The sequence below is a fragment of the Larimichthys crocea genome, chromosome XVI (genome assembly GCF_000972845.2).
Source record: "Larimichthys crocea isolate SSNF chromosome XVI, L_crocea_2.0, whole genome shotgun sequence".
NCBI lineage: Eukaryota > Metazoa > Chordata > Actinopteri > Sciaenidae > Larimichthys > Larimichthys crocea.
The window spans coordinates 14,026,867-14,053,211 of NC_040026.1; the positions used below are offsets into that span (position 1 = coordinate 14,026,867).

At 41.1% G+C, this 26,345-nt stretch overlaps 1 protein-coding gene and 1 long non-coding RNA gene across 3 annotated transcripts; one reads left to right on the forward strand and one right to left on the reverse strand.

Moving 5' to 3' along the window:
* Positions 1-1,335: 1,335 nt before the first annotated feature.
* Positions 1,336-3,077, reverse strand: LOC109142538 (uncharacterized). The gene is made up of 2 exons (XR_002042998.2): positions 2,948-3,077; positions 1,336-1,638 (listed from the first exon to the last, which is right to left on the reverse strand). It is a non-coding gene; the product is annotated as an uncharacterized LOC109142538 (long non-coding RNA).
* Positions 1,630-24,508, forward strand: ptpn9a (protein tyrosine phosphatase non-receptor type 9a). Of its 2 annotated transcripts, none has more exons than XM_027289215.1 (13): positions 1,630-2,938; positions 10,877-11,020; positions 15,576-15,665; positions 17,436-17,560; positions 17,694-17,799; positions 18,341-18,451; positions 18,829-19,145; positions 19,449-19,536; positions 19,901-19,970; positions 21,027-21,105; positions 21,218-21,368; positions 21,744-21,951; positions 22,131-24,508. In XM_027289215.1, the coding sequence occupies exons 2-13, from the start codon at positions 10,967-10,969 to the stop codon at positions 22,319-22,321; spliced, it is 1,590 nt and encodes a 529-aa protein (XP_027145016.1). In that variant the 5' UTR covers positions 1,630-2,938; positions 10,877-10,966; the 3' UTR covers positions 22,322-24,508. The 2 variants fall into 2 exon arrangements, with proteins under 2 accessions (XP_027145016.1, XP_010733487.1); XM_010735185.3 differs by lacking the exon at positions 1,630-2,938 and adding an exon at positions 3,194-3,718.
* The last annotated feature ends 1,837 nt before the right edge of the window (positions 24,509-26,345 follow it).

Genomic DNA, 26,345 nt, shown 5'->3' on the forward strand with positions numbered 1-26,345 from the left:
GGAAACTGTTTAGCCCACAAATACAATATCTCATCACGCAGTAACTCTTGGAAAGCATCAGACATCACAGAGTGAGCAGTCTGAGTAGATGAACAAGATTTAGAAGCAGTACTTCTGATCAGTTTTGGTGATCTGCTTTTTGGTGAGATTTCAGTTTTTCCTAAATGTAGACAAGGAAATGAAATGACATAACTGATGTGGTTTGTGATAAATCAGATTTAAAGCAGTTTGATTTCTATGAACGATACTCAACATGAGGAACGTTTCAACATTTTAGGTTTCATTTCCCTTTTGTTTCATTGCATCTGTAGTCCAAACGTGCACTACGTGACCCCACATTTCTGCTCTTTTGAACGTTTGTTCATCGAGTACAGTCAATACAATTTTTTTCTTTCACACTGAGTCACCCCTAAAACCAAGAGATCTGTGAAAGACAGCAAAGTCAGGCATGTGGTTACTGCAAGAATTCAGTTATTAGTCAGCACGACCGATCACTTTCCAGGAACTGAGCACCTGTGAGTCCACACTTCGACTCTTCAGAGCGCTCTCAGTCTCCCCCACACACACACACGCACATGTTGGCCTATCTTATCTCTATGAAAACCTTGTCACAAGACTTCTAAGGAGGGAAGGAGATTGTGTGTGTGTGTGTATTTTTTTTTCCTGCAAGTCTCCAGCACCTGACACAAGTTTAGCCTACTTGTTTGGTATTAATGTGTGAAAAATGTCTGTCCTCTGAAGAAATGTGGACTAGCCACCAAAGTAGCATGCATATATATCATATAGCAGATAGATAACATGCCAGGTTCTGCCTAACAGCACCTCTGAAGCCCACTAATTAACATTTTTTCATTGTTGTTTTTATAAATGGGCAAGCTTTAGCAGTGCTTGTAGGTGGATAGAGCCAGGCTAGCTGTTTCCCCTGTTTCCAGTCTTTGTGCTAAGCTAGGCTAAGCTAAGCTGCCGGCTGCTTGTAGTTTTACATTTGAAGTGCAAACAAGACTCTTGGCAAGAAAGTGAATATTTATATTTTCCGTAAGTTCTAAATGTGGGTTTAAAGTCTTCTTCACATTGCCACAATGTAGTGGTTATAGGTAATCCTCCATTCTTCAATTACGTCATAATTTAACTTTATATTTTTCCCAAAACAATTAAATTGAAGTCCAAAAAAAAGAAAAATCAACCAGGTCATTCAGTCATTAATGTGTGTGTGTGTAATTATAGGATGTAAATTCCTCTTAGGGTCATTAAACGCCCCCAATCCTGTTAAATGTGATGGAGCCCATGTTGAGTCAGACACCACACACAGACACACACACATTTGACATCTTGTAGAAAACGTTTTATTTGTTGTTGTCCTTGATGTAAAAAACTATAAATAACTTTATCTCTTTTGTGTCCAGCTTTTTCAAACCAGACCTTGGTCTCTTCAATGTTTGATGCAGTCAAAGACTTTTTGGTCAGAGTTGACATGACGTGGGCAGATCTACGGCTTCACCAATCACATTTTCCCAAATGACATGATGTCAGCTGGTTTGACAGGAAGTCTATTGTTGTCCACTCCCTTTTCCCCTTGGTTTTCAAGTCGGACTTTCTCACGCCTCATTATTTACAATTGGCCTATTGTGGGGTCTTGTTCTTTGTGGAAACAAAATATACACAGCATGTGAATGTACCTATAATTTCCGACCTTTTCTTGCAAAAACAATTCAAGTCAGAGACATGACCAGCCTGACTGCCTCAGAATGCTTTCTTCCTTCTTTTTCTGCAGGTGTAAACAGATATCTATGAAGTGAATATTGTGAAATCACACCGTCTCACACACTCTCCCTGTTTTGCATTAGATTACCTTCATAGACTCATTAAAAACACATCAATATATGAATTAAAGGCCATCAGTAGTCTTGCAGGAAATGCAATCTCCTGTCTGCACTTGAACTAACCTCCCTGCTGAAATATATCTGCAGCCTGTAATATTCCTGTGGAGACCTGCAGTTTGTTGCATGGGTCATATTACACTGACTTTATCGTACTGTCGGGCATTTTCTGTTTCCTATGATGTCATGCCATTCCTGTAAAGTGTACCAGATTATAATGTAGCCTGGGGGGGATGCATGAGTCGAGAGTTTCACTAATTAAATTGCTATTCTTGCAACCAACTATCAAGGAAGGGGCCTGCTCCTATGATTACTTGTTTCCTCTCACTTTATTTCATGCATTAGTAATGTGCTGTGATAGTTAGGATGGGCGGTGTTGTGATGTAGACATATAGCTAGTGCAAAGATGTGCAAAAAACAGAACATTTTAAAGACAGACTACGATGGTAGATGGAGCTATGTATTAAAGCTGACCTTCTGACATGTTTTGTTGCCACAAAAAAAGTTCAATACTTACAAATTATAAAAAGCGTCTGCAGAATGTGTGAATATGCAAACATCTTGAAAGTTGAACTGCTGTTTTCATGTCACAAAATCATGCTAAATGCACGTAATAGTTGCACAGAGAAAAAAAACTGGGTTGTGTGCCATTCACCTACTATTTCTTGGCTATGAACTAATTTCCTGTAGTTTCTGTTGGTTGCCTGGCAACTTGCTCAGAGCCAAGAAATAGCCTGCCGCCGTTAAAATGGCTAAATGTTGCTTCACACTTGTCATTAACGAGCTTTAAGAGCGCTGACGGTCGTGTTTGTGCCTTTGGACAGAGACAGGATAGCTGTTTCCTTTATGCTAAGCTAACTAGCTTAGCTTTAGCTTCATAGTTAATGTAAACAACTGTCTTCGTTTATGCTACAGCTGCTTTAGCTACTGCATTAGCTACTAGCTGCTCACTTGTGGCGCGACAGGTTCGCCCCAAAATGTCGAACTTTTAGCTCGGAAGGTGAGAGCAGACTGCACACGACGTTCAGCTTCAAACGGAGGCAGACTTCACTTTGACACGTGTAAGTTACCTTGTTTTTCACGTTCATTCAGCTCGTGACCTCGCTCGGAGTCCTCCTCGTGACACTCAAAATGGTGATTTTGAGTTCGGTTTCCTATTTTTATGAATGAAGGCGGAGGTCGTGGGCTTTTCTGGTCTTGACCACCAGGGGGTAGAGCAACACGAGAGAACAGCCTCCAGTCTGAGGGCTGTGTGTGTGTGTGTGTGTGTGTGTAGGTAGGTGTGTGTGTGTGTGTGTGTGTGTCTCCCCTCACAACATAAAGGCGACGTTCAGAGCGAAAAACTTGCAATTCATGGCATGGAGGAGTCAGCGGGCAGCCGCAGCCCTCTGATCCGTGTGAGGTTAGCCGGATGAGGAGCAGCAGCAGCAGATCATGGTCATCATCGAGCCGAAGCACAGCCTCGTCTAGCTGCTCGAGTTTTCTCTCTATCTCCCCCCCTCTTTCCCCGGTCTTCTTTTTTCTTGTTGCTCGGTGAAATCTGACACAAGAGCCGCGGATTTCTCCTCCTGTCGTCCCGGATGGCACATTGAGGCTAATTGCGGTGCGTGTTATCCGGAGAAAAAGACGAAACACTGAGCTCCGTGCTGCAGCCTTTCTGATGCGTTCAAGTTAAGAGAGCCAGCGGGACAACCCCTAACCCCGTTTTTTTACACGAGGGACAGACAGACACGCAGACATCGTCATCTTCACTTCATGAGAACGACTTGTCTCGATAAAAGGTGAACGGAGAACCGACGGGGGGAACCATGGCAGCTACTTTATCGGCGGAGGAAGAACAGGTAGGCCTTAAAGAGTCTTTTTCTGCTTTTACACTTATAACTCCCCCTCCTCCTCCTGCCATACATCGCCCTCGGCCCCAACTACCTTGGAGGTATTTTGGCCCTGTGCGTTGCGTGTGCGCACCGAGGCGAGCGGGGCTGGCTTGGTGCGCAGCCAGTTAGGCTTTTTGTTGCGAAACGGTCCTGAAAGCGGAGCGGAAATGTATCGATTTGTGGCGCTTTATTGCCGCCGTTGCATCACTGTCAGATCCTTCCCGGCGGCTCGAGCTCAAGTGTTGCGAAACACAGGCCGATGTCGCCTCGATCCCCCTCCACACATGTACGACATTCACCGGGGCTCTCTGGAGTTGGTGCAGACCGTGATATTACAGCGGGGTCGGGGAAGACAGAGAGAGAGAGAGAGAGAGCTGGAGACGCTGTCTGCTTCCACATTTGGCCCATTGAGGAATGTATACAGTAGAAACTTGGTTTATACAGACACGCCAGTGATGTGGCTCTGAAGAAGTGGCAGGAGTGTAACATCATTCACAAACCAGTGTCAGCCATAGGAAGTGCATTTTCCTCCATTTAGCAGAGCCTGGCTGCTGTGATGTGAAATATTGATGGAAGCATAAAAAGCTGTAGAGTTCCCCTTGGTACATCCATGCATACAAAACATACAGGATGTTGTCTTCCAGACAGACGGTGTAATAAATAATCAGCTTTTAAAAAGTCATCACATCACTACTCTTTGATATTCATTTGCAGCTCGTAGATCTGAGTTTAGTTGTTTTTTCAGTGTATTAGTTCATGTAGACTTCCTCCAATCCAAACTTCTTCAGTTCACTGTCAGAGTTGAATTTCGGGAGCAGTTGCAGACCAGCTGATTTCTGATGATGGATTTAATGAAATAATTTCAGTTTTCATATTATTCTTCATGGATTCACATCACGATGAGCTTACCACACATCTAGATCTAAACTTATTAGCACGCCCTGCAAAGTATCAGGTTAATGAGGTACACCTAAAGTAAAGAGAGCTCCAGTGATCGTGAAGGACTGTTGCATTAGATCATGTACCTCCATAATCTGGCAGCTTAGTGTAAAATCTAGTATTTATAAACCTCTAGCAGCACAAGCGTTACCAAACCAGAAGAAATCCAACACGAGCAGAGCAGATAGACGACGCTCAGTGCTTTTGTAACATTGTTTAGTTTGCTCTGAACTCCGATCAGTCACTGCTGGAAGATTACAGTCAGTTTGCAGCTAGATTTTGAATCTGTAGGATTTCTCCTTCTGTAAGTGCTCGTCATGCTCGTGCCTTCTCTCCCCCGCTGACTCCTCATCATCTGGCCAGCAGAAAGCTTATCTGGCTACTCCATTTCCTGTGTGAGCCAGGGCCCCCGCTAGGGTACCGGACGCCCTCATTACATCCACAGCCTTGTGGGGGGTGTTTGGGTGGATTTTGTGTGTGTGTGTGTGTGTGTGTGTGTGTGTGTGTGTGTGTGTGTGTGTGTGTGTGTGTGTGGTAGGGTGGCTCTCTCGGGAGCACATACGGGTGTAGTGGAACTTTATTCTAAAGGCAGCTGTTAAAAGCATTTCCACTAGACTCGGGGGAAGGGGGGTTTATGAGTTACAGAGTGTGTGTGTGTGTCTATCATGTGCTTTAGAGAAAATATGTGTGTGTGTTTGTGTGTCGAGTCTACTCCCAGGAAGCAGTGGAGTGAGAGAAATTGGGGAATAGGGAGAGAGTGACGTTATTGACTTCCTGTTTTGGTATTGACTCGTGCCAAATGGAACTGGCTGAAGTGAAGCGAAGGCGATTGGCAGCAGCAGCCCTGTGTTTGTAAATAGATTAGCATAGCATCTGTAATCAGATAGATTCCAGAGAGACAATGTCAAGGGCAGACATGATTCCTCTTAAACACATAAAGTGAAGCATCAACCCCGCCTGGGTGGAATCATGACGCTGCAGTAACCCACCACCACTTCCCATAACCCTTCAATAGAATTTCCTACAGCTGAGACATTAATACAGTCACTGTGGTGTACTACGTGATTCCCTCTGGCTGGAATGTGAATACAGCACGTCACACACTATGCCAATACTGAGAAATTCATGACCAATTCTTGTAAGAAAGGGTTCCGATGGTAGTAAGTGAAACTATGAAAGAATGTGTGCCAGGAAGCCCCGACACTGACACATGTGAATACAATGCAGCTATTAATACAGTCTCCACCTGTGTTTAATAACTCAGAATGTGCACCACGAGGATGGTCTGTAGAGCTGTATGCAGGGTTAGTAATATGGATAGAAGAGTACAGAGTAGAGGTAGAAATTGGTAGAAATTCAGTCGACAAACTGTTTTGAAGATGAAGTTTTTGGCTAATCCAGTGCTGTGAATCTTTGACAGTCATGTTGACCATTAGTCAATTAAATGATGAGTAAAAAATATTTGGCAACAATGTTGACTGAGCACTCTTTCATTAAAGGTAACATGCCAAAATGAGCTGGTTCCAGCTGCTCAGATATTTCTGCTTTTTTCCTTTTTTTTTTTTTTTTTTTTTTTTTTTTTTTTTTTTTGGTCATAGTTAACTGAATATTATTAGTTTTTAGTCAGACAATAATTGTAACAAATCTTTCAATATTTTTGAAATGCTTATTAGTTGCAGCACTAAAATCAATGTACTTCATCACATTACATCCTGTAATGATTTTTGTTACCTCTGTATAAACAGTACCGTAAAATCAGTTGACGTATCTTCTGTCTCATGGATGTCCAACTGTTGTCCAAAAATTGTGCATTATGATGACTGTCTTTAATTTTTGAATCAGAAAATACTTTCTGCAGTGTGGAACATACCACAGTATACCTTTTTATAATATAAACTATGACTATCTCACCACACAAACCAAAAATATGTCCTGTGATCATGACATTAATTCTGTTTAGCTGTCACTGAGGTCAAATTTTGATTGTTCCAGCCATTCAGATGTTTTTTTCTTTGTCTTCTTTTATCGTGAATTGAATATCTTTTTTGAGTTTTGGACTTTTGGTTGGACGGATGACAAAATTCAAATAATAATCATAGCCTGGGTTTATGGTCCATGTACACTACTTTCAGCTCACATATCTTCATTGAAATTGCTGGCAGGTGTGAAATTTAGTGGTGGTGTGACACTACACACTATTGAGTGCCTATTAGCATTTACCTCAGGGTAGTAAACAAACCTATAAGGGAATTATTGTGTGTTGTAATGTGTTTTTCTGTGACGTAATGGTTGCGCCCTGTGGCAGTGAGTTATCTGGGTCATGGTTTCTAACCTTTTTGGATTTGTGGACCGGGCTGTTTGGCATAGAACCGAGCACAACCTTATCCACTAACTCACAGCACTGCAGGCACATACCATAGTGAAGCTAATCAATGAGCTATTGACAGTCACTGTCAACCACCAATGAACAACCCCTGAAAACAAGCAGGATTATGTAATACCATCGCTTGTGTTCAAATGTTGCACTCAGCATTTCAGAACAACAAGCTGAGAACATAAAGTCCACAGAACCAGTAAATAAAAATACTTGTGATCAGATAATAATTCTGTACTCGCACCAACCTCTCAATCTAAAGATCCATGTCAGGCAGTGTAAGCCAGAATTAAGTGTTTTAAAATGTGTTATCAAGAACTTTGAGGAAGTATTCTTCCATATCAGAGCGGGAGCAAGTCAAGCAAATATTTATGTATCCTCCAGGAATTGAATAAGTCACTCCTCCGCAGTGAGTCTTCCAATGCAGTCTAGTGTGCTATCATGAAAACAAACTGGTTCATCCTCAAATTTCATCCTGGCGGATATGGCCCCTAGTGCAGAAAAACCAAACATAACTGGCTTCTCCAGGAACAGAGGGTCACTGCGTGGAGTTGGCAGGCTCTCCTTAAAAGGCTAAGAGAGGGAGAGCAGCTGTCAGACCATTGAAATCTTGGAAACTCGAGTGTACCTGACAGCAATCTGACAGGAAGTTGTCTTTGGCCAACACGGAAGGATTAATGCTTCACAGTGCAACAACAAAGAGCAGACGGCCCACGTTCAACAGGACTTAATGTCGAAAAGACAGTACCACGGAATACTTCATCTGGTAAAGTCGAGTCCAAAACAATTTGATGACCATAAACAACTCTGACATTGTGACAGAGACTGACTTTGTAGATCCACGCAACTACAAAGCAGAAATGAAATATGCATTCTTAAACCCAGAAAAAATACTTAACGTGTTCACCAAATCCAATTTCTGCTGTAGCTCCAGATCTGATGTCTTGTCAACATTCTATTAGTCTTACTGAAGTCTTACTAAATCATTTTGCTATAATAAGACAAACTGTTGCTCTGGGTGGATGCAGTATCTACGATTCTTCAAGTTTAGTAAGTTTACAGAGCTTGATTTTGCAACAGACCAACTTGAAGCAACTTTTAGAGCAGAGAAGACTTAAGTCACTAAAGTTATCGTCTTTTTTGTGATTTGAAATAAGATCAACAGCCATAACTAATCGCACACCCAAGATCTTGGACAGTCCCCCATGTCCTCACTTCTCAGTGGTGTTCTGTAAATGGAGCTGGCTAAGATTCAGGATGTGCATTTCATGGTGTGATCAACATGTGGTCATATGTTCAGAGGTGGTCTCTGGTAGGACATGGATGACTTCCTTGATCTTTCTCTGGTCGTCCACTTGTTCCTCATCAACGGTTCAGAAACCCTTTCTCAGTCGAGGCTTTGACTGCTTCTGGTCCCAGTCCACAAATAACCCAACATCTGCCAAATAAGTCCATGAGGTGTGGTTGAAACTCTTACAAATGAACTTCCTTGCTTAAGATTAGCATAACTAAAAAGAGATGACCTCTCCCAGTAAAAGCAGGCAAACTGGAACAAACAGTGAGGTTGATCATCTGTGTTATGAAACATTTCGGGTTTATGTTTAGTCAATATTTTATGTGAAATCTGCTCAAAATAATCAGATCCATTTTCTCTGCTGCACGCTTTCCTCCATGAGAATCGGATATGAAACGACGTCAGCCCTGTCAGGTGCACTCGTCCCTCATCCCTTGCATGTTAAGGCGTGAACAGAGCAGAAGCTGCAGGCCCTCCTGTCTGTGAAAGCATTGGCTTTTCCTGAGGAGACACAGTGGCATCCTGTCTTTTAGGCTCAGCACTCGTCAGTGATCGTTTTGTATTCCTAAAGAGCCGTGGGCTCCCAGAACTTGACTTCCTGTCTCCCATGCATGCCCCACCGCTCCTGTGCCTCACCAGAGAAGCGGAGCCCTGTGTTTTTTAAAGCGCGAGCTTTCACTGCCTCCTCTGTCGTCTTTTGACGATTCCCTGGGTGCTGACTCGCTAACTCTGCGGGTGCTGAGGATGGTGGTGGTGGGTTCCTGAGGGAGTGTATAATAAGAGCAGAGGGGAGGACAGGAAGCCCCTGAAAGACTGCTGGCTACATGCATAAGTTATTTGCAAGATGGGTAGAAGGCCTTTATGGTAAACACATTTTCCAAAACACGAGTGCAGTGTATGATGTGAATGGAACTGGCTGTTTTCAGATATGAAGCAGTATCTAAATGTGTTTCATCAGGAAAAAGTAACTTTTTAACTTAATTCTGCAGTGGACCTAAACTCTGTAGTTTTATAGTGTTTCGGCTCATTGTTTTACCTATTCAGGCTGCAACTTTACTCTTTTAGGTCACTTTTCCTGTGCTCATATTGTCACCACATTTGTCAGACAGGTACAGTTGGTGAACATAGATGTACATCCAGTAGTTAAAGAGCCAGGTTTCACCATAACTGAAGACAAGATGACCAGAAATAGACTCTCTCTGGGTGTGAATGATGTTTTCTGTCTGCTGGATGTGTCAATAGGCCAGCACTGATACCTTTCTGGAAACTTTCCATGGGCAGTAAGCAGTGTGCTATTTGCATGTGATAGCAGGTATTTAAATGTACTTGCATGAAATCTGGTTGTTTTAGTCAGAATTATGCTAAAATGTATTTCACCCAACTATATTTAAGTTCCCTGTTAAGGGCCAACCTTCAAATTTTAAAATTCCTGGTTTATTCCCATGAAAAGTTTCCAACTTTTAAAATTCTCGGAATTTTGCAACCCTAATTTTATTCCAATTTCAACAATCATTTTTTTGGCAGTGGAAACAGAATATTTGTCATTGCAGGTTTTATGTTTTGAAAAATATCCCACGTACTGTGAACTTCTGCATATTTCTGCATAGAACTGTTCTTTTTATTTGAATATTATATTGTACATACAGTATTTTTAATTCATGTTTATTTATTCACCAAAAGACAAGACAAATTGTGTGTGAAAATCTACATAGCAAGATAACTCAGAAACAGTCTTATTGTTACTTTTTTTTGGGTTTTTTTTATGTTATATGGGGGTATCTAATTTATGCCAAGTAATCAGCAGTGATCCATCACAGCTTCAGTTGCACATGTGTAAGTCTTTCCATCAGTTTGATGGCCAGTTAATCATCATCATCAAACCTAAAACAGACTTGATATCTCAGCACTCGATAACAACATGTTCTGGCTTTACACCAAGTACAATTAAAAGTCTGAGGATGTTGCCTTGTCATTATTGCAGCTTTGTGTCATAAAAAAACGGTTCAACAGTATTCCATCTTCCTCCACTCTCATGCTCTTGTTCTTTGTTAGTTCTAAACTGGAAGTTCTTTTTTACTTCTAATGCGTCACTCCTTGTTCTTTTTAGCTCAGCCATTCACTGGAATTTTTTTTGTCCCTTCATGGCTTTCACAAAGTGCCAAAACATTCCCCAAGATAGCTGTGGTTAACACATGAGATGAAGCAGCAAAACTGAGGAAGATTTTGTGTAAAACCAATCGTTTCAGTTGGGCGCACAAATTACAGTTCACACATTTTTATTTTGTACCTCCCTGTGTATGCACGGTCGCAGTGAGCAGCGCTCTTCAGACTATACAGCAGCATGTGAAACTATTGTAGACCTCTTACCGGGCCATGAAATTGTCAAATATTCTGTGAGGTATAGAATAACACTTCCTCTGAGGATGTATCAAGTTAAAAGCCCAGTTTCACTTCCTTCCTTTTTGACCTCACGATGATGGGAGTACAAAGTTTGTGACCACATCTGTGTCTGTTTCAGGCTACCAGGCAGTTTCTGGAGGAAATCAACAAGTGGACCAGTCAGCATGGAGTGTCACCATTGTCCAGGGAATTGGCCGTCAAGTTCCTCATGGCCCGCAAGTTTGACGTCCTCCGAGCTATTGAGCTATTCCACAGCTACAGGGTAAGAGAGGAGTCATGTAGATGAAAACTAACTTTCTGTTGCCATGTTGGAAGTTCTCCAACAGTGGCTATGAACAGCTGAACAGCTATCAGTAGACTCAGGGCGTTAGCACACTCCCCAGTTTTTGCAATAAATATTTCATGTCAGCATATGAGTGTGAGCTAACCAAGTGGGCTGCTATTAGCTACTATTATCACTTTATGAACGCCTATGGACTGCACAGCAGGTCACAGAATTTGGTCGAAGCAGCCTTTGGTAACATCAAGTTTTAGTTGAGCTACTTTTTTTAGTTTTAGTTGAGCTACAATTCAAGTTAGCCAGTAAAATTTGCTGCTTGTGAAGGCTGGGATTGTTTGAAACCTGACCAATCATTACCTGAGTTAAGGTTATAACATCAGCACCTTAGTTTGGGATATATTAACATTGTAATCCTTTTTTCATTTAATAAAATACCCCAGGCTACACTAGACATTGGTCTAGATACAAACTTGTTTTTAATAATTTTAGTTTTTAATTAAAAGATAATTTTTTGGCCTTTTCAAGCTTCATTTTGATAGACAGCTGAAGAGTGACATGTGGGGAAAAACCACAGGTTGGATTCAAACCCTGGGCTTCCGCAGCAAGGTAGATACAAACTCTTAAAGGTCCAGTGTGTAGGATTTAGTTGCATCTAGTGGTGTAATAGTGGCATTGCAATCTACTCACATCACCCTCACCTTCCTAGTGTAAAAAAGAAACAACACTTTAAGTACCCTGTCTAGAGTCAGTATTTAGTTTGTCTGCTCCAGGCTACTGTAGAAACAACTGTTTCAACATGGCGGCCTCCATGAAAGAGGACCCGCTCCCACTGTAGATATAAAAGGATCATTTTTAAGTGAAGAAAAAATATATATATATTTATTTTTTTCAGGTGATTATTGTGTTATTAACACATTTTGTCTCTGCTCTTTAAGTATTTAAGGCCCAGTGTGTAAGATTTAGGAGTATGTATTGGCAGTAATAAAATACAGTATCCATAAGTGTGTTTTCATTATGTACTGTGTGTATATGAATAATCAGCTGAAAACGAATTGTTTTTTATGTGTTCATTGCTTTAAAGTAAGCCCTTTATATGAGAGAGCGGGTCCTCTTCCATGGAGTCCGCAATGTTTTTACAGTAGCCCAGAACAGACAAACCACATGCTGGCTCTAGACTTTTTATGTGTATTTCGCAGCCGGACATTTTCCTACATGTGTGGAAGGAGACAGTGAGGCGAGTATTCAGTCGGTTGCAATCTGCCACTAAATCTTACACACTGGCCCTTTTTTAAAGTTTGATACTCGGCTATGTCATTTTAAAGTTGTGAATGTTAAGAGATCATTGGCCTGTCTCATCACTCTCAGTGATGTCAGTCAACAGGTGTCAGAGGCAGAAGAGGCAAATGTCACGACGTGTAGAAGAAATAGTTTCGGAAGAGCTGATTCATCTCGAGCAAGAACTCAGGTTGTTTTGGTGAAAACATAGTTTCCAGTTTTCTGTAACCTAAATTTGGAAACATATCTTAAGTCATCAGTATAAACACTTTCAATGTTATCAGAAGGATCTCCACCCACACTGGAACAACCTTTATTCTTTCTTTTCATGCTCCTTTTACTGAATATCAGCAATTATTTCCACAGAAATAATTGTATAATATTAGACTCAAAGTCTGTAACGAGTTGTGTGTGACACATAACTGCAGTTTCCCACCTGTTCTCATTAGTTCACATGGACAGAAATAACTGACACGCTGCAAAGAACAATGAGTAAAATCAGGACAGTGTATGATGTTACATCCTACGTCCGTATTTGAAATCGATCTGCACCTAATGCAAAAGTTCCTTTTCAAAATAAAAGACATCAGTCAAAGAACATGGAGATACAGGTTCACCCGGAGGTAGAAAGGTGGAGGACATGTAAAGCATCTTTACCACACCCTCTGCACGGTAACACAAGGCTGCCTTCATTGAACAAATGTTCTCAGAAGCCCGAGCCAAGGAAGAGATCGCCTAAACAGATGCACCAAAAAACCTGGAGCCAGACACACACACTCGCACACTCACACCAAATTATACACCGGGGGCATATTTCAAGAAGCAGCATGCAGGCTTATTCAGCTTTTCAGAGAGCTCGAAGCTTATCACGAAATAAGGTTTCACTGGTAGCTACAGCTGAGAGTATGAGTTTAGAGTAAATGAGGAACATGAAGTTTCAAAGGGAAGGGCTGCGGCTGCATGCAAATTAATATTCAACACAGAGAATTTAATATTTCTAATGTATTGATGAGGTGGAATTTAGTGTGTCTGCATGAACTTCTGTTTTTTTATGATTTTTAGGATTTTTTTTTTTTTTTTTTTTTTTTGCAACATTCGAGGTAGACAGCAGCTGTTCATCTTCTCCTTTTTGTTTCCTGTTTGTTGGTTATGCTTGTAACCACCTCCCTGGGGAGAACTGTAAACTGAAAATGGCCAAGTTTGAAAGATCTACAGCAGCTATCTGTATATCTGTAAGTGTGCTCCGTAGGCCGCCTGACTGTGTGCCACAGCTGAGAACAAGATGGAGTCTGAAGACTCACTGAGGGCAGATCATAAAAGAACATAGCAGAGAAAAGATGTATGCCCCCTACATGTCACTGAAATAGCAGTTGGTGACCTTGGTGATATTATTACCATCAAACCGGAAAATGATGATCGTGATGAACCCTCGAGGATGGGGCCAGTGGATCAGACAGCAGGTCTCATTTACTTTATGGTCTGAAAATAGCATCGAGATAATAACATAATCAAGACCTTCTCCTCCGAGCCACGTAATAACTACCAGTGAGTTAAGGATAATGTCTCGTTTTCTCCCTAAATGGTCTATACTGCTGTAAATTGCATTCTGGCCAAATTTGAACAAGCAAAATGGGATTTATCTGCTCCGATCTGTTCCGGTTTATCCACTGCAGCAAACGGAAAGTTCCCAGACGTCTCGCACACTCTAATGACCTGAATAGCTTCAAGACGTGGCAGGATTTTACCACCCACCTTTTCAGTAAAGTCGCTTCAATCACCAAGGTGGGTTCTCATTTCTGCAGCAAGTAGTTGGCCCGCATAAACACGACTCATTTATGAAAGCCTTGAATGTGACTTTGAGAAGGATTAAACCTCCCCCGCCACGCCACAGTTCATTTAACTCAGTTTAATGCTGCGTCAGCACCGGGACAGAGGCCGGGCACAAGTCATTTGTCAGAACAAACTAAAGGGGGGAAAGTTTCCAGTGAAGTGCTTGTTTGGTCGTGGGGGCAAACAGACGAAGGTGCCATTCAAACTGAGGAGGCTGGTTGTGCGAGTCTAAACTCAGTGTTTTTGTCTTGTACCACCTACTGTAACTGACACGTGAGCAGGCTCAACCGACACCTTCACAACTTTATGAATAAGAGCTCTTAGATGTCACATCATCATCCAGAACACTGTTCATACTCTGCAGAACAGACTTTCTACCCAAAAGCTGCATTTTAATGGCCAGAAACTGTAGTTTATATGTTAGATCATGTTCTGGACACTAAACCGTGAAATACATTTTCAAATATACTTATGATCAGTGCTGTTTTTTTTTCTAATAAATAAAATATGACTACACTGTTTTTATTGATTGAGTTCTGTGGCTTTATTCACAAACTGTAGATGGTGTCATATATTGTTTTTCTTTTAATCTCAGGAGAAAAACGTCTTAAGAGTAAACCAAACAAACGAACCAAATTGTAATGTTCATGTTATATGCCTGATATGTTAAAAGGAATAGTTCACTTTCTTCCAGAGTTGGATGAGAATATTGAACCACTTTCATGTTAGCTTAGCAAAAAGACTGGAAACAGAGGGAAACAGCTAGCCTGGCTCTGTTGGAAGTCCCTCTAAAAGTCACTGATTGGCATGTTCATATCTTGTTTGTTTGATATGTGCAAAAACTATCATGTAAAAACGACAATGGATTCAATACATAGATTAAATTAACAACGTACTTGTTAATTAGTGAGCTGTAGACGTGCTGGTGGATCAGTTAACTCTATCTCAGGTGTTGGGTAAACGTCTTTAAAGTAAGGCATTAGTCTGTCTGCAGGGCTCTGGTGTTACTTTACATCTGTACATATTAGTTTTTCTTTCATATTTGTCTTCCATTACAAATCTTTAAAGAAGCTGGAACAGGAGAGCTGTAGTAACTGTGATCATGTCTTCTCTATGAAAGTAGAAGCAGTGTGATAGTAAAATTATAAAGGAAAGTATGTTGTTATCACAGTAAACACGTCACATTATTGAAGAATAGTCAGTAAATGGAAATGACACCATGCTTGGTCCTTTTTAGAACGATTTAAAAACTCCCACACGGCCTCTTTGGGGCGTTTAAAGGAATGGAAATCTTGCAGAGCGGGATCCTCCTGGCAGGAAAGTTAGGCGTGTAATTGTCTATTGTTCACAGAGAGGAATTCACCTCAAAGTTGACGGCCTGTTCTAGTTACTCGGCAGCCTGACTTCACCTGCTGTGATCTGTTCTCTTCAGGAAACACGTCTTAAAGAAGGAATCGTCAGACTTCAGCCTCAGGAAGAACCTCTGCGCTCGGAGCTGCTCAGCGGAAAGTTCACTGTGCTGGTAAGAGTCTTCTGTAAATCTCCACTACGCCTGGCATCTGCTTGATGGAAACTTGTCATCGCATGTCATATTACAGAACAATCAAAGGATAAGGCAGGCAATATTCTATCATTTCCCCATTATAAACAAATTAAATGAAAAGGCCAACACTGAATTAATCATACTGACATCATATTGTTCCTGTAAACCTCCGTTGTTGTCCAGAAACTAGTGAAACCACATGACCAGTGAGCTGCCTGCTAGAGCACCAGATGTGTATTAGTCCCCAGTGTCAAATAGTCCCCAACAAATGCTGTTAAAAAGAACTACAGTGACCAGCTCTTTTACGAAATGACTTCGCCTTTATTCGAAGTGAAACGCGATGCTCATGACCTGCTTTTAAAGATTTCTATATCTTGAATAGAAAACCAGTAGGCTCGGGTCAGAGTGCCACAGGCATTGTGGGGGAGTCAAAGCACTGAGACCGGCATTGTTGCTTTTGGTATTTGTGGACAGGAGAAATATAGAATAACACAAGTTTTATCCTTTAGCCTGAGCTGTTAATGCCGTATACAGCTGATATTGTGTTTTGTTTTTTGTTAATTAATGTTGTAGAAGGCTGCTTCTGTACAGTTTATCCTAATCTAAAACATGCTTCAGTGTATTAAATGGAATTACACAGGCCGTGACAGAGCTAACAAAAATGCTCCCTGTTGGACATGTTCAGACCGTTCACTCGTCTTGGTTTGGATGCGTCATAAATGTCGGTTCTTCTTGACGTGTAAAGGAAGCGGCACCGTTCAAGGATCAATCAAGTCAGTAACCTCAAAATTGCTAATGGAACGAGTTAACTTGACACTGACAAGAAGGTTTGGGGTACAAACTCTGAAAGTGAGCTCTCCTAACGAGGAATGAAGGGTCATTTCTGGAGTGCAAGTTATTGATTGACTGATGTGCCAAGTGGATTTCCTGTGCCAGATAAATTTAGCCTTTTGTCAGCCAAATCTCAACCACAAAAAGATACCCTCCCCCCTTCAGTACACACACACACACACACACACACACACACACACACACACACACACACACACACACACACACACACACACACACTTGCATTTCCCCTCTTCCTTCCTCATTGACGTGCCACAGTGGCATTGATGCTGCACATCCTCTTGTCTGACGTCGGAGTTCTCCAGTCTCAGCAGCAGGCTTCATATCCTGTCTGAGGTATTTTTATCCCCCGTGCCCGAGAACACAGGCTTATTTGCTTACAAAGGACAGCGCTGTAGTACCTTTTGGTCAGTGACTCTATTCATGTGAAGAGCCTCTAGTTTCTTTTGACACCAGCAGCCTGACCACTGATCAGGGTTTGACGTGGAAAATATGTATGAAAAACAAAACAAACAAAAAAAAAGCAGTAAGAGCTGCAGCATCATTATTGACAAGAAATGGTCGTCTGCTGAACTGTTGCCAGCCCTTTTTGGCAGAATGCCAGTAACCAGCACATGAACTTAAGTGCCCCCCTGTGGTCATTGTACATCCTTCATATTTGCAGACCTTCCATTTCCACGTAATTTCTATGAAAAACACACTCACTAACTGATGCATGCATTTTATTTTTAAATAAATTATTATTAAATAATTATTTTTAAATCACAGGAGTTCTTGAGAACAGAGGGGATTCCTAGAACCCAGTGCTAGTATTGTCAACAGTCGAGTAAAGAGGGTAAAGCTGTGACACTAGGTTGAATGCTGGTATAACCTGTTAGTTTTGTGTATTCCTTCCAGAGTGTGCGGGATCCTTCGGGGGCCTCCATTGCCTTGTACACAGCCAAACTTCATCACCCAAACAAGACAGGCAACCATGTGGTGCTTCAGGCCCTCTTCTACCTCCTGGATCGGGCTGTGGAAAGGTGAGGACGCTGGTTTCAGGTAGAAACTGGAAACCTCAACAAATACACGACTCAGTTCATTTACACACAGGTCAAATTTGCGTTCACAGTGCTGAGCTGTTTGTTAAGATATCCAGCTTGTGTTTGCCCACAGCTTTGAGACCCAGAGGAATGGCTTGGTGTTCATCTACGACATGGCGGGTTCCAACTACACAAACTTTGAGCTGGACCTGAGCAAAAAGATCCTCAACCTGCTCAAGGTGGGAATTTTTCCATATCCATAAATATATGATGTATACAAATGTATGTGAGAGGTTCTGAGAAACAGATGGTGTGTTATTCACAGGGTTAGATGTAAACTTATTGTAAACACTACAACATATTTTGAGATTTTATTTTGATATTTTTTCCTTGGAAGAAGCAGATTGATTAAAATGGGTTTAGTGTCTTCCAGGAATTCAGTGCCTGTCCAAAGGGCAAAATGAATCACAGGACGAGTTGACAAGCATAAGAATGATTAAAAATCATACGCCGTGTGGCTGTGTAATACTTATTTTGTACCTGCAAGTATGCTTACATGTGAGTGATATGTGCCGTGAGGAACTACTTTTTTGTCATGCGAGTCAATAATGCACTTATTAATACCAGTGGCATGTTTTTGTGTCCACATATTGATCTAAAAAATGATCATCATATGTTGTGGCACTAAGTGACTTTATTATTTCTGACTGAAAAAACTGGCACATGAAGAATTCAGTAAATTTTGTTTGTTTATACATTGTGCCGTCCTCTGTCCACCAGGGGGCGTTCCCTGCCAGGCTGAAGAAGGTGCTGATTGTCGGGGCCCCTGTTTGGTTCCGAGTGCCCTACAATCTGCTCAGCCTGCTACTCAAGGAGAAACTTAGGGAGAGGGTAAATGGAGGAGCTTGTTTCTCGTTTTTTAATACTTTCTCTGTTTATGATGAAAGGATTTGCTTTGTTTATCTGGACTGGCCTACAATGAGTGAACAGGCAATTCGCTGTCATTGATTGTTACCAGTGATCATTTGATTAGGGTGTTCTCTCTAACCACTAATCCACGATGCTGCCTCATCTATTCCTGGGATGTTAATGCTTCAATCACCAGGGTCGATCACGCTGCCACATTACTGTCGCAGAAGAATTTAATTAGTGTGGATCTCCATAGAGACGGAGTCACCTGATGGCTTACTGTAACAAACAAAACAAGTTGACGTCGACGTTGTTTTTGGTACTTACACTGCGGTGGGTCTTTCTCTTTCTCACTCCAGGTTCAGATGGTGAAAATGGCGGAGCTGCGCCAACACCTCCCCAGAGACTGTCTCCCGCAGCACCTCGGCGGCCTGCTGCCGTTGGACGCATACAGCTGGAACCAGCAGCTACTGGCGGGTCAGAACGGCCTTGTAGACCCAGTGGATGAGCTGGTGGGTATCCCAGTGGAAGAGGCTTCCATTCACGTCCCTGGACCGGAGTCAATGCGCCCGCAGGAGCTGCTGACACACCTCGGCAGGCTTCAGCGCTCAGGCATCCATCAAGAGTATGAGGAGCTCCGCAAGGAACCGCCGCCTGGAACCTTCCACTGTGCACAGTGAGTTCACAGAAGCAGACCTCCTGTATCTGCTGAAGACTTCAGGGCAGACATCTACTGCTCCGTTTTTTTTTACGTTTAACTGATTTGATAATTGTTTCATCATTTAAGCAAAAATGGCAAAGATTTGATGGGTTCAGCTCATCAAATGTGAGGATTTGATGTCTGTCTTTGTCATTTTGACAGTGAATTGAATACATTTGGCAGAAATGATTCAAATCATATTTCTAGATTGTTATTGTTAAGTATTGGCTCCAGCAGTACGTGTCATTGATCATTTCTGGGATTATTTTCATTCTACAGAGCAGCCTACAATCAGGAGAGGAATCGCTACGGAGACGTGCTGTGCCTCGACCAAACAAGAGTTCGTTTGAAAGCTAGAAGGAACGAGGTTGGTGCCTTTTTCAAATATTGCAGGTGTCATTCATATCAAAAGAAAAAAAAGACTGCCAGTTCCATTCATGCTAAATCTCAGCTGCCAAGAAATGTGCCACGCTTGAACATTTTGAAAGGCTGCCACATGGCCAGTTTTCTGCTTTTCAAGCTTGCTGCTGTTTGTCCAGCCTGAGAATGAGCGTAACCAAAGTATTTTCATTCCGTTGTGTTTACTCCTCTAAAAAAATGTAATACTCCATCAGCTTCTAGAGGACAGCTGAGCTTGTACAATCTCATTAAGGTCATAGCACGATTTAGCTTTTAGTGTTTTCTTCTTCATGATGTATTTCAGATGTTGCAAAGCTTTGTTGTTTCCACAGAGATCAGACTACATCAATGCGAGCTTCATGGACGGCTACAAACAGAAGAGTGCATACATTGGTACTCAAGGTATGTCACATAATTTTAGTTAATGCTCTCTGGATACTTAGAATTAGGCCTGTCAAATTAATGTGTTAATTTTGATCAATAGAAAAAATAACGCAGATTAATCAGGCTGCGTCCACTAGCTGAATTAGGAAACTTTAGGCCACTCTCCAGCACAATAGGTGGCGGTAATGCTCCTTAAATGCTCGTTGCCATCCGAAGAAGGTTTGTCCTGAGATGCTTATATTGAATATGAACAGTGAAAACTTTTTTAGTTTTTCAAATACAACATATTGAGCTTTCATGTTTTAAAATGTCTATTCTTCATTTATTTATTCAGCTACTCAATTCAGTTTGATTTGAAACATGTTTGAATTTGTTTGGATGATTTTCACATAAAAAAAGTGATTAATTTAGATTTTAATCTCTTGACAGCCTTACTTATAATAGTATACTTCATTTGTGTTAATAGATGGATAGATAGATGGTTATGTTTATATTATATTAGAAAATCAGTCATTTTGCAAACAGATTTAATTTGCGGGTCTTAGAAAAAAGTTAATGTCATTGGACCAAGCACTGAACCTTGTGGTATGCCGATATTAACTTAAGAGCATTCGGAGACTTATGAAATATAGCAGAACATAAACCAGTCTGTTGAGGTGAGGTGAGGTGGAGAGGAGAATTATTGTGGATATCAGCATTCAGCTCTGTGTTTATACAGAGATTTAATAATCACTCCTTTGAGATCAGATGCAAAATGTATTAAGAGAGGCAGGTATGACTTTTGAGCAGAGCAGGGCCTGATGATCAGAAGGCTCGCCTTAATGAGTTTGTCAGGAGGAGACAGGTCAAACAGAGTTAAGTACTAATTTTCTGAAGATATCTCGGGAGAATTTTCTCAAACAGACATAGATCACAAGATGCACATGCAGTACATTATATTATTTTTTTACTACCATGTCAAAAAGTATTTTAAGTAGTTTGCTACTACTGTAGCTTATTGGGCTGCTGTCCCATACAATGAAATGAATATGACTGAACTGAATTCATTTTAATGTGATTTGAATCTCTGTGTAGGACCACTGGAAAAGACGTATAGTGATTTCTGGAGAATGGTCTGGGAACAAAACGTGCTTGTTATCGTCATGACAACCAGGTAATTTGGGTTCATTCAAACTTGGTTGTTGAGTAAAAATAAAAGTGACTGGTTAGTTAATACCTGTGTTTTAAATGTATTTAATCAAGTATGTCCTGTCTTTGTGCTGCAGAACAGACGAGGGCAGTCGGAGGAAGTGTGGACAGTATTGGCCTCTGGATGAAGGGGGACAGGAGGTCTACGGCCATATGGCAGTGGTTAACCAGAGGGTTGACCACCACACCCACTACAACCACACCACCCTCGAACTGCACAACACTGAGGTATAACCATGGACTACTGCAAGAACACATATTGCAACAGGAAACTGTACAATGTAGGGGTTTCCCATGTATCAGTATCATTTAACAACAACAACAAACAACGTGATGAAGCATACTAGTTACATACACGCTATATACATACACGCCAATAGTGTACTATAACAAATTGTTATAGTGAGATCTCTTTATCTGGCTTGGATGGAAGCAGGACAAGCAATATAGCCCAGATAACCTTCTTCTTCTGGACCGTAGTGAAAGTATCGCTTGGCCGGGTGCAGTAACATCTTAAAAAAAACTAGCTGTTTCCCCAAGTTTCCAGTCTTACGAGTTACTGTTACGAGTAAGCATAACTAAACCCATCTTTTATCCATTCAGACATGTGAACAGAGACAAGTGAGTCATTTCCAGTACCTCAGCTGGCCTGACTATGGCGTTCCCACCTCAGCAGTGACCCTCATCGACTTCCTGGGAGCTGTGAAAAGACAACAGAGGAAAATGGTGAAGGCTTTGGGACTTCAGTGGGCAGGCCACCCACAGGGACCCCCAATGGTGGTCCACTGCAGTGCAGGGATTGGGAGAACAGGTGAGACCCTGAGAGTGTATTTTTCCCAAAGCTTGACATCTGATTTTTAATACTTAGCACTATGAGATTGTAAAGCTTTAGACATGTAAATATAGAAAGCCTCAACTTTAAAATGCCATTGATTGGTATAACTGTGCTACATGGTCAATGTCTCTGCTAACAAGCCCTGTTGTTGGCAGGTACCTTCTGTGCCCTGGACATCTGTCTGTCCCAGCTACAGGACGTAGGCTCACTCAATGTATACCAGACGGTGCGTCGCATGAGAACACAGAGAGCCTTCAGCATCCAAACCCCGGACCAGTACTACTTCTGCTACAATGCCATTTTGGAGCACGCCCAAAGGCAGGGTCTGCTCCCAGCCAATCAGTGAGCTTCAGCCCTGACTTCCCAAACCAGTCCATGAGCCCTGAGATTTCTGCAGTCGATCTGTTAACCCCAAGCCGTGTTGTGTGACCAATTAGTGAGCCTAGGAAAATAAACTTCCTCAAAGAAGCTGTCCTTTGAAACGAGGCCATTCTTCTTTTGCAAGCCAGACCAAGACGAGACAGTGACAAGAAACGGAGTGTTGACATTATGATGTCTCAATGTGATAACAGTCTCGCTTCCAACAATGTGACATTTTGTTTTTGCTGAACATATCTCAGATAGTATGTGGTAGCGTGAAACAAACTGCTCTAGTTTTGTACAGTTTTGTCGTCAGGCTCTTTGGGAGAAGTGATCGAGACAACGTTCATTAACCTTTTTTGTTTATCTGCCACTTTTAAATCGATGGTTTAGGGGACCTTTTTAAAGGAGGAGTTCACCTCAAAATGAGAATTAAATCATTATGTGCTCTTTCCATATCCTTAAAACTCCACAAAACTTTGTAGACAATATCTTGGTTGGCACCAAACTTAATTTAACTTTATGTGTACAAATGATATTTATTGGAGTTTTAAGTGAAATGAACAAGATGCAAGTAACTGACACAATTTGAATTTCGGGGTGAAATGATCCTTTATTTTTATTCCAAACCAGGAGATTAATCTCTACTGTCATGCGACAATAATAGGTTTTACATCATTACGTCATTTTATGGTAAGTTAGGTAAGTTTTTACACTACGTGTGTTCTCGAAATATTGCGGTCACCGTAGTGCATTTTTAGCACATGGTATATGTCCCGTAGCTGGTACGAGCTAGTTGTGCATAGTCTCAGGAGTGTCATACTGAACACAAGGAGGTGAAACTGCCTGACTTGTTGCCAAAAAAAAATATTTAGTCAAAAAGCATTTTGCCAAGTTGTTGTCTTTTCCTGTGAGGTTGCATGATGCATTCTCCTCTGCCTCAGCAAATATCCCCTGAATGGTAGTAAAGAGGGGAAACTAAAGCACATCCAAAATGATCAGGCTGTAAACTCCTAACCTCCTTTGTGATCACTCATTAAATTGTCGTCCATGTGAATTCCTCTTCCGTTTTTTGTTTCTGTATCCGCTGAAAGCCAACCCTTCCATCTCTCCTACATGTTGAGATTTCCTGACTTGCAGTACAGACAGGGATCAGCGTCTGGCCGCCTTTGCTAACTAGCAGTGCCATCATGCTTTAGTGATTGTGGCAATGTGTTGCTAAGTGCCCTCACATGTGCGCGCACACACACACACACACATTTAGAGCAGTCTGCAGTGGCTATGCCATCGACACGTACATCTGTGGAAGTCATCAGTTAAGACCTCATGAGTAGTGCAATACTTTGTTTTGTTTTTTTTGTTGTTATACAGATCACGTCTTAGCACTTTTAAATTACTCTTCCCAACGTGCTCTGAGATTCGCCGTCACGGCGACAGGATGGGACAACAAATTAAACTTAATAGTAATTCTGTAGGTCTCCATGTGATGCTGGGATAACTTGATTGTTATTGTTAAATTTAGCAATGCTTAAATATGAAATATTTAGTGACATTTTGGACTTACTGTAAACATCTGCATAGAGCTTTATTGGGACAAATCAAGAGGATTTTACAGGGAAACCAGAAATGAACGACAGAGTAAGTGAATAAACTGGCACAGATCTGTGCCTACACCCTATAAAGTCCTTCTTGGGCACTTGAGAGTCATAAATTTTTGTCTGGAGTATATTTTCATTATTGTTGTGTTACTTTAAGTTCTACAGACTGTGGTTGTGATCAGTGCTTTCATCTGGTCCCAGTGTCTTGCCATTATTATAGAGTACATGTACAAAAAAGTGTCTGTGTCATACATTACATTATGTTGTTGCCGGGTGAAAAAAAAAATGTGTTCTTTACTACAGAATTCATATTGAATTTGCTTGTAGTGAAGCATTTTTAAGTCTGCCATCCTCATGCACTCTGATTTTAGAATTATTTTTCCTTTCAATGATGGACGCAAAATGTGCCCTATTTTATTTTTCTATTGTATTCAACAACTGTTTTCATACAATTACCCAGGATATACAGTTATCTACATTAATTTTATATTTGTTTTATTATAACCTATTATTTTATCACTCGTATGACTATTGAATCAAGCTATACTGTATTAAATACAAACTATGTCAACATAGTAAAAGTGTGTGTTTTTATGGCATATTTAGCCCATTTAGTTCCAGTACCAGTTTTGGGGGGAATAAGTTTATCACTTTTTATTTAAAAGCTGAATTTATACAACTCTAAACAAAGATGGTGTAAACCTGTAAATAACAAAAAACAAAGAAAACATCCACATTACTGTTTATGGAGAGACAATAAATTAAGTTAAATCTGAAACAAAATCAAAATGAGGCGAGATGAACAATGTATGAAATATTTATGTTTTAATAAGTAACTTTAAAGCTGCACTTGTAAATATTTTTATTATTTTATTAACAATGGGTCAAATGAGAGGCAACAGAAATACGTGACCTCCATAGCATTTTAGTGTCTTTGAGCTGGTTGTTTTGGTTTTACAGCCCACGACTTTACTCTTCTTTTTCACCCTCACTGCTCTAAACTTCATTTCCAGTTGCTACAGGAAGCTGTTTTCTGCAAAACTGTTTAGAAAATCAACTACGTTTTACACTAATTTGTTGCTCTTGGTCTCAGTAATCCAGATCAGGCAGCTTCTGTGTAGTGCAGACGGGACTTTAAGCTTTCAACACATCCTACATTGAATCTAAGCTAAACCAACTCTCGTTACAAGGCTACGTAATGATTTCCAGTCATTTCACCTGACAGTCCAAAACATCACTTTCCTCTTGAAATACAGAGTTGGTGGTTGCACTCCTACTCCTAAAACCGCTGCATTCCCTCAACAAATGCGGTGAATTTAGCTCGACTGTGGACTTCACCACCACACCAAAGTGAGCAGCTTAAGCAACAGCGTTGAAAAGGGAATGCCCACAAAATCGTGTACACCCTGTATATTGAAACACTGCAGCCGTGAAGCATGCTGGGAGCTGAATTCAGCAGAGTGTGGGTATTTCTCTCTCAACAATGCTTATTTTTGGGTGTGGTATGATGTCCTCGGGCAAATTACTGCTCTCTATATTGCAGCAGTAAAGCTTACCAAGAGCGAGCTTCAATGTATGCAAATTTCTTCCATTCAAGTTGGGTAAATGATTATTGGCTTATAGAAATGTTGTTTCGCTTTAGCAACATTAAAGTATGGAATTACAAAGAACCCTTGACAGTATCCTCTCAGACTTATTACAGAGCCCTGTTTGTCTTAACGGAGCTCCTTTAGGACCTCCGGCTTGACTCATGGCAGGGTACGCTGCAAACTGGGGATTCTTTCAAAAAAGGAAAATCAAAAATTATCTACTGCCGCGTTGTCCCTCTCATCTAATGAAATGGGAAAGACTAGTCGAAATGGAAATCAAGACCTGGACAAACAAAACGGGGTGACTAACAAAGACGAGATTTCACAAGAAGCTAATGCTACAAGGACATGTACACCTCCGGAGACTGGAGCCAACATGGAGAAGCTCCTGCTGGGCACGGACGGAAGAATATTCTCCAAACTATCAGTCCAACTCTCACACAACCAGACGATTCAGCAGATGGAAACCTCACTGAATGTCCTGTGGTGTGTTAATTGGGGAAAATGTAGCTCCTTTTAAAAGGACAGTTGTCAAACTCATTTCATTATATGATGCCAGTATTCCACGTGTCACTGCATCAAAAAACTCTGAATCCAACACCTGATGATATGCTACAGACTCAACGAGGATGATTCATTTGCGATCTGAGACCTCTAATCATCGTATGTCCTGCATCAAACTAAGAAAACAAACCAAGAAGTATGTTTTTACTGCTTCATACTTTTACTACTTCATCCAACACTACACAGAAAAAAAACTCTTTAATGAAGTGACACTTCATTTAGTCGTTTTTAACAACCTAATAAAACTCTTTGCAAATAG